General features: G+C 39.7%; 1 protein-coding gene across 2 annotated transcripts in view; it reads left to right on the top strand.

Annotated features, from left to right (window-relative positions):
* Nucleotides 1-499: 499 nt before the first annotated feature.
* Nucleotides 500-13,942, top strand: part of LOC149474328 (protein diaphanous homolog 1-like) — a 48,028-nt gene continuing 34,585 nt past the window's right edge. For both annotated transcript variants that reach the window (XM_089656851.1, XM_089656797.1), the window contains exons 1-6: nt 500-621; nt 4,652-4,746; nt 6,882-6,983; nt 8,009-8,248; nt 8,348-8,477; nt 11,130-11,254. In XM_089656851.1, the coding sequence (XP_089512977.1) occupies nt 594-621; nt 4,652-4,746; nt 6,882-6,983; nt 8,009-8,248; nt 8,348-8,477; nt 11,130-11,254 (720 nt within the window). In that variant the 5' untranslated portion in view covers nt 500-593. The remainder of the gene's footprint in view (nt 622-4,651; nt 4,747-6,881; nt 6,984-8,008; nt 8,249-8,347; nt 8,478-11,129; nt 11,255-13,942) is intronic.

Consider the following 13,942-nt stretch of genomic DNA (forward strand, 5'->3'; position numbering starts at 1 on the left):
CAAGTTCACCTTTTGTCACATGTTACACCCTGAATATGGGTGTATCATGTTACGAACAGGCTGGCCCCCGCACCCCCACAATCCTCATTCTGACAGCCAGCGGAGGATCTTCTCCCCCCACGCTAGCTGTCACAATTTTAAAAGACCATGGCTGTGCGGGGCTCCCTTTCCTATAAAACAATTGCTGTGATCTGTTTGCTGCACTGAAGTGTACTTTTAAATCTTAGCCAACATTGCAGCTAAGAGCAGGCTGCAGTTATTCATAGTAAAGTCAATGGTTAAATGTGACATAACCCGTTCTGTATATTTGAGAATGGGACATATAGGTGTGCACCTGTGTCTACAGTATCTCTATAGATGACTTACTGGGTGTGTTCAGATTGAGGACATTGTAATTGTGGTTTTCATTGTGTATGCTGTCGTTTGCTTTGAGAAGAGGTGGAATAAAATTAAATTAGTGAAATCTAGTTACGATTGATATCATTTGTTACTCTGCTAATGTTAATGTTTCTGTTTGATCTGCAGCCAAGAATGAGCAAGATGGAGAGGATAAGAAAGCTGCACCGAAGAAGAAAATTAAAGAACTTAAAGTAATGGATCAAAAGACTGCCCAGAATTTATGTACGTCTGTTTCTTCCAATAATTTTTTTTTGCATTTGCAATCCATGTATTAAGTTGTGAAAAGTACTTGCGTCCCTGCATCACCTATTTAGGTGAGCTAAATGGGGCAGCACAGTGGCTAAATGGATAGCACTGCTGCCTAACAGCACTAGGGTCATCGGCTCGATTCCCAACCATGGCACTACTTGCTTGGAGTTTTCATGTTCTCCCTGTGCCTGCATGTGTTTCCTCTGGGTATTCTGGTTTCCTCTCGGTACTCCAGTTTCCTCCTATACTCCAAAGACGTGCTGGTAGGTTAATTGGCTCCTGTTTAAATTAGCCCTAGTATGTAAAAATGTGAGATGGACCTCTGCATACATTGTCAGCGCTATATAATTACCTGTAATAAAGCTGACGGTAGAAAGGATGCAAAGAAATAATGTAACCATCTGTCTGGAAAAGGGAAGAGGCATGCAAACCTTTGCAGTACCTGTTTTATGTTGAAACGAAATCTGTCCGCACGAAACCTGGAACTGACTGCGCTGGTGTACTCAAAGTCCATTTGAGTACATGAAAAATGCTTTGATGCATTTCTGATGAAAAAAGGCTCTGGAAAGCATCTGGACATGGAATAGTGGAAAAACGCTTCTAAACGCAAATGCTTTTAAATGCAATTCACAGCGTTTACAAACATTTGGCGTTTGAAACACCAGTAAAATCTGCTCCTGATCGCAAGTTTGGTGTGTTCAAAAAAAACGACTGTAAACTCAACTGCCTGTAATCTATTGTAAACAACCATGTGTACATGGACACATAGGAAAGCATTAGGGAGAGTTCAGGGGCTGCTGAAAAAAATGCAGAAAAGCTCCTGAATGTGAGTTTATCAGCTGCAGTGTACAGGAGTCATCCTGACGTGCCTGACTATAATGCAAATATAGCTTAATTTTAATTGTGTCCTTTTATTGTGTCTACAGCATGTTTCTGCAGTCTGATTATCCATTTAGCACTCATGACCTCCTTATGCTAGCTAATGCAAATACCAAATACAAGAAGAATCGTGTTTAATAATCCCATTTTCTGATAGATGTGCATTGCATTTCATTTGTTTTACATTGCCTTCGATAGGGCATTTATGCCCAATGTGAAAAACAGTGTATTATAAGCATGTGGAGATCTCTTTATGCTACACACTGTGCTCTCTAGCCCTGAACTATGAACTGTTATTTTGTGACAGCCATTAAATAAGCACTATTCACAGTCCTTCATTCTGTGCACTTAGAGGGATGTTTTTTTTAAATTTTGTATAAGTATACTTTTCAAAAGTAGCGTGGTGCAGCAGATGGCCGATGAAGTTCAATAGAACGTCTTCCAGCTGTTATTCAGAGGCATAAAAAAAAGTTCAACTTCAGATCAAACTGCCTAACACCTGCTTCTCTGCCAGCAGCCTGCAGTATGTATATAGTGTATGAAGATGAAGAACCCCGCACGTGTTACTACCTGCAAAAGAAAGAATAGTCATTTCTTTTTACAAAGACCAGTTTTTCAGTGGCTAGTGCCGGCTGTAAATGTGGGTTTTTTTTTTTTTTTTAAATTAAAATAATACAAATTTTAAACAGCCCTAAACTCACTTTGGGCAGTTGTGCTTTGTAATCTGGTTATTTTGAATGACAGAAATTTGTCTGCAATGCTATCAAAATTAAACAGTTTGGGCAGTTTATCTTCACTTTTCTACAAGGAAATTTTTTTTTTGTTTTGCACACAAAAAAAATAAAAACCCTTGTGGCCTCCACGATGCAAAAGTTAAATGCTTATTAAGTCTAGAGGGTCGTAGAAGAGTTTGTGTTTACTTATCTGACTTCCTGCTACAGCGAACTCCGGACACACTCCCCCCTTTCCCCAAAGCTTATCTGTGGAGGGAGGCTCTGTGTCGTCATTACAGTATAGGGCTATTAACCTAGTATTGTATGTGGTGGGGGCGGACATGTGACAGGCTGTGGGTAGCTTACAGAGCATGCTGCAATGAATTAGTCACAAGGATTGATAGAGCCTGCTGATGTGAGGGGTCGAGTAAGTAATACAGCCTCTTCTGCAGAACTCTAGAACTTAACAGTCATTGGCCAATCAGCCAGCGAGCTGTAAACTATATTATTAAATCCCTGTACCGAAGAATTATCTGCCTGAAAGTGTGTGATATCCCTACTGCTGATCCTATACCCATGTACTAAACACTGTATACCTCAGTTGAAATAGAGAGGATTAGTGCTAGGTATTATCCTCGTGACAAATCTAAATATAAAAGATGCAAAAAAAACACACACAAACAAAATAAATCTGGATATCAAAAATCTATGCTGTTGCAATTGTCTATAAAAGTCCATAATCAGTGACTTCAAAATAAAGTGACCAATTTCAATCCTAAAGTGAATAACTGTGCTCCACACACTCCATGCATGCCCCAACATGCTCCTCAGTAATCCCAAAGTCCCCCCCCCATACATAGTGAAACTCACCAGATTTTATGCCCCAGGGGAATGGGTCTAATAGCACTTGTTTCAAAGAACCAGGACCATCTATCTTTTCTACTTGTCACTGCTCCCAGGTCTACCTAGTGGCCAGCTCATGTACATCTGAGAGCAGTGATGGGTAGAGCAGATGTCCCTGATTATTTGGCACAAGTAGAATTTAAATTGGTCACTTTATTGGCACTTTATTTTGAAGTCAATGATTGTGGACACTTGAACAGTATATATTTTTGATATCCAGATTTTTGTTTGGGTTTTTTTGGGGTTTTTGTACATCCTATAAATCTAGATTGTATATATTTTGTCACGAGGTTGATACCTAGCGCTAATCCTCTTTCTTATTTCAACTGATCAAATGAACAACAACTGCACAAACATGGTTAAACCCCTATTTTTTATCTCACCCAAAAGGGATAAATTGGCACCTACTGCACAGAGATTTTCTTATAAAGTTAGACACACACGCCATGATTTCTCTCATTCACATCCAGAAAGCAATAGATTCCTCAATCCACACTAAACTGCGTGGAGAAGGAATGTCTCCTGCCGGGTTTTGTATTCTGACAGCCATACTTTCATGGCTCTTGGAATACCTGAAAATTAACTGCATCTGATTGGATGCAGTCAATGTTCAGCTGTCAATGCCACACACAGCTCACATTTTGTGGCAATTTAGCAGGAAAAATGTGCACATGCATGTGAAACTTTCTAGATTAGCAATCACTCCAGACATTATTATCAATAAAGTAAGCCCTACACAGCGCTCTCATTCTCAGTAGTTGATGCTCCATTGTGCTGAAAAAAGTTTAGGCAAGAAATTGGTGCTTGATTGGGAGGGTTAGAGGAATATGAGAACATAACTAAATAAAAAGAGAAGCCTTTATAAATGAGTTTAATACTTCATATGCAATACACAATCTGTGGCAGTCTATGCCCTGATCCTAGCTTCACTGTCTAGTGACAGAGTGTATATATGGTGGTGCTGGATCAAAGGATGCAGATGGTATCCTCAGGGATAAAGACGCGAGCTGGATCACAATGAATCTAATTAGAAGGCAGCTCTTAAGTCAATCCAAAAGAAAGAAAACCTGGATACAACTGTTTGTGGTCTGTATGTGTTCCTGGAGCCAATGGAAGAAAATAAAAAAGGTCCGCTTTACTGAATGGAAATAAAATGCCAGCACTGTTTGTCACCCTCATTATGTACCATAAAGTGGAAATTTTACTTCATTTTTTTTACTTCTTCTGCTGGCCTTACAAACGTACACAGACCAAAATCACTGCCCAGGAAAAGGGAAGTCTGAATACCTGTTCTAAATGCTTGCAGGCATAGTGACTCTCTAGTAAAGCTTAGATCAGGATGACTGGTCAAGGGCCAATTGGGACTCAATAATGGCATCTCCCACAGGATCCCTTTTGGCCAAGTGGATTATCAAAATAAAACACAGATTATTGTAACCTGCTCATATGCTAATATTTATTTTGCAGCTACAAAGATATTGTCCATTGTTATTTTATTTTTTTCACAGCTATCTTTTTGGGTTCATACCGTATGCCCTATCCGGAGATTAAAAATGTCATCCTAGAAGTGAATGAAGAAGTATTGACAGAATCTATGGTTTCGGTAAGTTTGCTTTCAGGCATCTGAAAGAAAAAGGATGTGGTGGTCTTTCTGCAAATACATGGTTGTCCTTATTTGAGGTCTTACATATCTTGGGAATTCAATTGCACCTGTACTGTAGCTATTAAGATATCAGTTTCCATGAGGACGTAGGATAGAATGGACACTGTTATTGGTTCTTCCATTACAGAGGTGAAGTTTGTAGCTGTCATGTTTGCCCTGCATATTTAGTGTGGGTGTCCAGTGTCAGGATACTGGAGACAGTAAGCATCAAAAATTGTCAAATCCTATAACTAGTCAGTGCTGAAAATCACACCTTGACTGTTTCTGAAAATACAGCACCACAGTGTACAAAGTATTCACAATGCTGTATGTGTACTTTAGTGTAGGTTATGTTTTCTTTTTATTTTAGGTGTGCATTGAGGTGCTTGGGGTGGCATTCAGAAAGATTGACAACACACCGCAGTTCATATGTGCACACATCACTATGTGCTGGAATGTGCATTAACCTCCCTAGCGGTCTGATTATATCCATATTTCTGTGCTCAAAGCTGTACATTTTTTTGCATGGAAATATGTATTTTTTTTTATCGTAGGCCTGTAATTTTTAGGAATAACTCACTGAAATCTGTCCGAACAAGAGTCTAGTAAACATCCCGGGTATGATAAAATTTGAAACCTGAAATCATAAATTATAATTTAATAAATAATCATAAAAATTTGAAATATAATAAATTTAATTCAATAATATAATCAAACCAAAAACACTGAAATTTGAAAGTTCGCACATCACTGAGCAAAGTCGCAAAATCGTTTTCAGTGTCTGAAGACGAATTTCCCCACGAATCATTATCACTCAATTCTGCAAGTGGTTCTAATTCACTATCGCTGTTCTCCAGCTGATCTAAAACCGGTTTTGACCTAAAGGGACACTTTTTGGACACCATGGACAAAGCACACAGGACAAAGCACTAGGGACAAAATGTATGTGAAATGGTTTGATACAGTAATGTTTTACTATGTGATTTTAGTGTATTGAGTGAAGGTCACTTTTTGTCTTTTCAAATTTCCCGCCATTCCGTCCCCTGTACGTCCCGACGCTTGCAGGGGACAGAACCCAGATGACAGATGCCGGCATCTGCTGAATTACATTGCCGGGGGACACTGCAGGAGGGACATCGCGGGAGCGCAGGACAAGGTAAGTAAAGAACAGATGCCGGAGCAGCGCCGCATGGTAAGCTCGAGTGTACTGTACGCTTTTGGTACTGAAACTTTACCCCGAGCTACACTTGGGAATACCATCAGGGAGGTTACACAAGCAAAGTCATCCCGCACACACCTCAACCAGGCCAAAGTATATAGGAAACAAATCTAATTAAATTAAAGGATAAGTTCACCTTCAGGAACATGTAACATGTTCCCGCTCCTACAGCTGTCACCCTGCTCCCTGTGACAGCGGGCCAGGGATCTTCTCCCGTCACCTGCTGTCACAATTTGAAAAGAGCATGGACACGTGGGGCTTTGTCCACATCTTTCATTCACAGAGTTCTGTGAATGAATAGACTACCATTGTACAGACTGCCATTGCGGCTGACTGCTTGTAGTTTTCAGTGAACTGTGAGGGTGCTGGTGAGCATCCTCATAGCACATTGATTCTTCCTGGACTTAAGTAACTGCCTGCCCGTATTGGAGGTATGGGCAGACACCTACACTGACAGTCGGCAGGAGCCTGACATTGTACCTGCAATCTGCTGATTGTGAGTGCAATGCTTTACAGGCTTCTCAGCAAAAAAAAAAAAAGTAAATACATATTTATTACCTGCAAAAAAAAATTTGCATTTTGTTTTTTTGTTTTGTTTTGTTTTGTTTTGTTTTTTTAAAGGCGAACTTATCCTTTAAGGTGGGTAACCTCAAACAGAGAAAGTGTCTATTGAAATTTATATCCTAGCACCCAAAGTTGCCATAATTACATTTTTGTTATTAAATGGAAAGCCCTTTAAAGTATCTAGCAGTATAGGTAAGTAGTTGCTTTTCAGTGAGTGCATGTAAGTTTGGAGTAAAGTGTTTTTTTTTATTTTGTTTGCTTTTTAATCTTTAGTTGTTATTTTTTTTTAACCTAACACTTTTCTTTTCTTAAGAATCTAATCAAGCAGTTGCCAGAAGGAGACCAGATTCAGATGTTAGCGGAATATAAAAATGAGTATAATGACTTGGCAGAACCTGAGCAATTTGGAGTTGTGGTAAGAAGCTGTTTTTATGATTGTTGTTTTTAACCTCTTCATACCGAGTGTACGCAAATATGCTGGGCCTTGATGCCGAGCGGCCGCATATTTGCGTACCATTTGTAAACAAAGAAATGTCAGCATCCTACGGAAAGGTCCCGATCGCAAGGAGAGATCATGTAACTGCCCTGACCACTAATCACAGTAGTCACATGACCCTAAACCCCGCCCTGCCTCCTGGCATCAGAAACCCCTTAAAGGGCCGGGAGACGCTGGCGCAAAGGGGTTAAACATTTGTATGTATATCCAAAGTGTATGTATGTACCCACATTGATCTGAGTACAAGTATAACCTGCCAAGGAGGCAATAGACAGAAGGAATATATGAGCACCCTAAGTGCCTATTAGCATTTATTGAATTCCCAAAGTACAAGAATGATTCATATTACATAGGTGACAAGTACTGATATGGGTTGGTGAATTTACTTGACCAATAACATATAAAATCAACATGCTTGGGATCTGTCATAGAAATTGTGCATAATGAGTAACAAATCACTATAGGTCTACTACAATTAGTATTCATGTACAGCTCTAAGCCAGATTTTTTTTTTTGGTCCAGGTTTGGATAGGAAGGGGAAGGGTCAGGACCTTTGTCATGTTTTTTTTGCTGTCTCCATCCACCTTCTCTATTTGCTAGAATGATCATTGTCACCAGGAAGGGGAAGGGAAGTTTTTTTTTTTTTTTTTTTTAGAACTGGAGGTGAAGAGAAATTTTCTGGGGGGGAGCGGGCACCTAATTGGCTGATAATGGTCTAGGATAGGAATTCCTTTCATTCTATGTTGTGGCTCATGGGCAGGAAGTAAAATAACACAGACAGCAATTTAAAAAAATGACTGGTTTCCCACTCTATCAAAACCTAAAAAAAGAAAAAAAAATGTACCTAGCTTAATGCGTTAATGTGACTAACATAATATGTTTTGTTAATGGTTTACATTGGATTTTCTTTCTAAAAAAAAGCTAATTATTTTCTTATGTTTTAGATGAGCACAGTCCCACGCCTTCGACCACGGCTCAATGCCATCCTATTTAAACTCATGTTTAATGAGCATGTAGAAAACATCAAACCAGATATTGTTTCAGTAACAGCCGCATGTGAAGAGGTGCAGAAGAGTAAGAACTTTGCCACCCTTCTAGAGATCACTTTGCTTGTTGGAAATTTTATGAATGCCGGGTCCCGGAATGCTAGTGCTTATGGCTTTGAGATTGGTTTCCTCTGCAAGGTAAAATAAAATAACAATACTCATTGAAAGGGAGAAGAGTACTTTTAAATTCAAGTACTAAAGCGTTCTTGAATTATTTTGTTAATTTTGTATTTTCAGCTTAAAGACACCAAGTCAGCTGACCAGAAGACAACGTTGTTACACTTCTTAGCTGAAACCTGTGAACAAGATCACTCTGATGTATTACAGTTCCCAGATGAGATGGTTCATGTAGAAAAGGCCAGTAGAGGTATATATATATATCTTTCTTGAAGGAGGCAGTTGCATTTGCTTGTGTAAACCCTGTCTAGTTTGGTCCATCTTGTTTTTAACTTCTTTCCCGCCATCCTAGAGCAGAAATACTGCTACAGGTTAGCAGGGGTGTGCAAAATCACGTGTGTTTGTATGTATATATGTATATGTGTGTGTCTGATTTAGCATTTCTGGGTAGGGGGCGCGTGCCTACCCATGCCGCCATTGGTGGCCTCACCTGTCAATCATCAGGTCCCGGCTGATGATTCCCCACCGGCACCCAGTATTCCAGTATCTACCGCCATTTGTAGACGCTATAACTTTACCGTAAACCAATTAATTTACACATATTGGGATTTTTTTTTTCGTAAAGACATGTAGCAAAATACTTTTTGGCCTAAATTTGAAGAAATTTAATTTTTTGTAGTTTGTTTACTGGACATGTTTAATAGCAAAAATATTGTTCTCAAAATTGGTGGTCTTTTTTTTTTTCTTTTATAGCGCAAAAAAATTAAAACCCGCAGAGGTGATTAAATACCACTGAAATAAAGCTCAATTTGTGGGGAAAAAAAGGACATAAATTTCATTTGGATGCAGCGCTGCATGACCACGCAGTTGTCAGTTAAAGTAACGCAGCACCGTATCACATAAAATGGCCTGGTCAGGGGGGGGGGGGGGCGGGGGGTAACACAGCCAGGTTAGTGACCTGACTTTTCGCTGTTACAATTAAGAAGTTGCCATGAGATTATTATACATTTTAACGACTTTCACAAAAATGTTATGTGCATTTATTATATTTCATGAATGTCATTTACATGTAAAAGCCTTTACTTGTGTAGGCTGAAACAGGCCCAGAGCTGTCACTCAGGAGACACTGCATTTTTCTGAGGACATAAACTGACTCGGATATAAACCGACGTATGCCTGTTTACCTCTGCTATCCTTGGACATACATTGTGATCTAGTTTGAATATGTCTGAAAAACTGACAGACGGATCCAGACTGAATGACTGTGTGTAAAGGATGTAACGGAGCAGCACCAGCTTACCCCAGTGCTCACACTGTTCTCTCCTACTGTCAACACATGCAGGCAGCACACATGATTAGACTCTAGTGCTGCCTCCTCTTCCCTCAGTCTGAATTCTACTTTACATTAGATTACAATAGGCTGATAGTTATTAAAAGGTGCTGCACTAGCTGCATTTTAAAATGTATTTTATTGTTTAGTGAACACAAAATGCATATCAAGTGTTTTTTTATGTTGGCCGGAGTTGATCTTTAAAAGACACCTAATAACCTTTGGGTTTATGATTCAAGAAAGAGCCCTTGGGGAAAAAATGTAAGGTGCTAGGTTGAAAGCAGATGCCAGCTGCCTGTCTTACCTTTTGGGACCTCTAGCTTCTGATAATACCAGCCCATATGACTGTTGTATTGGGCTGGTATTGTTCAAAACATACCATAGATCTTTTTGTTTTTATAATTCACAACAAAGTTAAGCAAGTAAACATCTGAGAGTATAATTCAATAGGTGAATTGTTGGTTGATTTAAAGCCTTTCTCCAGCGTCCTTGAAAAATAACTGTCTGACTGTTGCGAGGAAAAAAAAAAAGAAACCAACTTTTACTGCAGTACTCTCCTCTTCTCCATCTAGTACTGCTCATCATACACTTGCTACTCTGCAATCCAGTGCCAGGCCTCCTTCCAAACATTCAACTTACTTCTGTGAGCCCAGTACACACCACCTAGGTCCACATCATTAGACCACCCTGGACTTACAGAAGAGTGCTGCAGAGAATGGCTTCACATCATACGTGGAAGGAGGGAAGAGAGCCCAAAATTTCACTTAACCAGATTGTAGAATAATGTCAGGCACTGGTATGTTATACATAGTTCATTGTTCCAGCTTGGCCCAATGTAACTATGTTTGTGCCATATCTGGCAGATGCATCTTGAAGCTGGAAGTCACTGAAGTAGACACTGCTACTCCAGTGAATTCCACTTGCTTATGAGACCTGTGCTGAGTGGCTGGCATGATCCATTGTGAACATAGCCAGTTGGCCACTCAGCACAGGCATCATTCAGAGAATGTTTTGTATTTTGCAAAGCATTCTTTGAATGGCACCTGTACCAAGTGGCTGACCTGCTGTATTCACAATGTAGGAGAGCAACCACTCAGCATGGGACCTGGAAGCAAGTGGAGATCACTAAAGTAATGGTGTCTAATTAACTGATTTCCAGCTTCCAAGATGATCAACCAGGTATGACACAAACGTAGTTACATTGGCTCAAGCTGGTCCAATGTAACTATGTATAACATAACTATGACTGGAATTATATTTAAAGACATATGGATAATGATTTGCATAAAGATAAAAAGGGGTAGGGGGGGATAGATTCAGTCACAGGCCAGCAGTTTGTATACTCCTCTAAGACATATGTACAAATTATTTAGATTAAATGAAACATATTTCTTTTCAAACATTAAAAGTTTAGTTTTTGTTGTCTTTGTGTTGTATAAGTAGATTTCTGTGTAGCACAGTGTTTACAATCATCATAGCTGCCTTCAGAAGTACAACTTTATTCATTAATATTGCTGGTTTATTAAACACGTCCCACACGGTACCGTGTATTGAAATACTTTTATTTTGCAGTATCTGCGGAAACGTTACAAAAGAATTTGGATCAAATGAAAAAGCAAATTTCAGACCTTCAGAAGGACATTGAGAGCTTCCCGCCACCAACTGATGAGAAGGATAAGTTTGTGGAAAAGATGACGATATCCTTTAGCTCTCTATACGTTTGTGCTGAGACAAACCAGGAAAATTGATTTGAATAGTAGTATAGATAGTAGTATAGATTGGCTCTTATTTGAGTCGATTATAACTTAAAGCCCAGTTGAAGACACAGAAATAGGTATCCGTTCAGTTAACCATTGATTTAACCTTTACTTTCCTGTATTGCAGCTGCTGTGGGTGTGTAAAAATGGCTATGTAGTGCAATTAGTACCAGAAAAGACCTACTGCTCCTAGTAATTCACACAGACCTGCACAGACCATCCCCTTTCATTTTCCCTACAATATATGCATATGATGCCCCTGTGTCAGGTGGTGTGGAAGTTACTCAGCTCTGCCATATTACTTTATAAAAAGGCAGGAAGCAGCATTTGCACTGATAAGGGTATTTGAAAGCAACACTAAGCAAACATCTTAAATCATAATATGGTGGGGTACAGGACTAAAAAGAGTTTAAAAGGTCTAAGACTTCAGTTGGGCTTTAAGTGTCATTACACTGGTGAAGCAAACCCATGGGGTGGTTTAGCCATGTTAACCTGACTTATTTCTGGGAGGTACCTGCCATGGGTCTGTACTTTCTGTTTGCCAGCAATGGAAGACCTCATTGGCTTAGAAGTGGAGCATATGGGAAGAAAGGGGCTTCTTGGTTACCTTGCAAACTTAGGTTGTAGTTTACTTGTCTGTAGAGAATCCCTAGATTGCAAACTACTGGTTAATTCTCCAAAGAATCTAAAAACGCATGGACATCCCTGCAACCCTGAAAATGGCCAGGTACAGTTTAAGACCAGTAAACAGCAAAACTTGCAGCTCAGATACATATTTCTAAACTTTATTTTTACCTGCAAGAGGAATTGGGATTCCATTTATCCAGTCTTTAGATGCAAATTCAGTCATAAAGGTCCTTGTTCAGGCACGTCCTGTTTTAGGGTGACAAAGGTGTGTCCCTGTATACCAATTGTGCTTTTTCATTGCCACCCTGTTCTTATGGAGACTACAATCGACTTTGCTGATGCACATTGCACAAGTCTACTTTAAAAATAGAGGATCTGGTGGTTCTGCCTAGTAAGGTTGCCCAGACCACAAACTTTGCTATATAGATTTGCCCTTTGGTTGATGGTACCCATATACAGTAGGTAGTTCAAATATGTATTTAATATTTGTATTTAACACAGGTTAGATCATGGGGAATGGGCAAATGCCTGTTTTCACACTTAATTAAAAAACTGAATTTATACCCTGCACACTGCTATACATCTTTACATACGGTATAACTAGCAAAGTTTTGCATAAAAACAGGGATTCTTTGTTCACCTACAATGCATTCATAAAATATTCAGACCCCCTTCACTTTTCTTCAGTTATGTTATGTTGCAGCCTGATACTACAGTTGTTTAATTCATTTTCTTCTCATGAATCTATACTCAGTACCCCATAAAGTGAAAAACAAATTTTAGAAATGTTTGCAAATGTATGAAAAAGGAAAAACTGAAATATCACAATGGCAGAAGTATTCAGAACCTTTGCAACAACACTTGAAATTTAGCTCAGGTGCCTCCCTTTTCTATTGATCATTGCTGAGATGTTTCTAAACCTTGATTGGAGTCCACCTATGGTAAATTCAATTGATTGGACTTGATTTGGAAAGGTACATACCTCTCCATAAAAGTTCTTCCAGCTGACCATGCATACTGTATCAGAGCAAAAGCCATGAGGTCCAAAGAACTCAGAGACAGGGTTAATACAAGGCAAAGATCTGGGGAAGTCTACAAAAAATTTCTTCTGCATGCAAGGTTTCCATCTTTCAAGAGCTGGTTGTCCAGCCAACTGAGTAATCGGGGGGAGAAGGGCCTTAGTAAGAGAGGTGACCAAGAAAACGAAGGTCACTCTGACTGAGCTTCAGAGATCCTGTGTGGAGATGGAAAGTTTCTGAAGGATAACCATCACTGCAACCCACCATTGATCTGGACTTTATGGCAGAGTGGCTAGCCAGAAGACTTTTCTCAGTGCAAAACACATTAAAGCTTGCTTGGAGTTTGCAAAAAAGCTCCTGAAGGGGACTCTATCTATGATGGACAAGATTCTCTGGTCTGATTAAACCAAAATTGAACTGTTTGGCATCAATTCTAAACATTATGTCTGGAGGAAACCAAGCACTGCTCATCACCTGCACAATACCATCCCAACAGTGAAGCTAGGTAGTGGCAGCATCATGATGTGGAGGTGTTTTTCAGCAGCAAGGACTGGGAGACTGGTCAGGGTTGAGGGAAAGCTGAATGGAACAAAATGCAGCGATATCCTAATGAAAACTTGTTCCACAGCGCTCAGGACCTCAGACTGTGCTGAATGTTCACGGTCTAACATGATATTGATCCTAAGTACACAGCCAAGGCAATACAGGAGTGGCTTAGGGACAACTCTATGAATGTTCTAGAGTGGCCCAGCCAGAGCCCTGACTTCAACCCTATTAAACATCTCTTGAGAGACCTGAAAATGGCTGTCTGTCTGACTGACTGTCCCCATCCAACCTGGCTGAGCTTGATTTAATTTACAATGAAGAATGGCAGAAAATCCCCCACTCCAGATGTGCAAAACTTGTCTCATCATAACCAAAAGACTCAAGGCTGTAATTGCGGCATCAACGAAGTACTGAGTAATAGGTCTGGATACTTAAA

Source organism: Staurois parvus, unplaced genomic scaffold, assembly GCF_062004578.1.
Source record: "Staurois parvus isolate SC_StPar_1 unplaced genomic scaffold, SC_StPar_1.0 ptg000006l, whole genome shotgun sequence".
Classification (NCBI taxonomy): Eukaryota; Metazoa; Chordata; class Amphibia; order Anura; family Ranidae; genus Staurois; species Staurois parvus.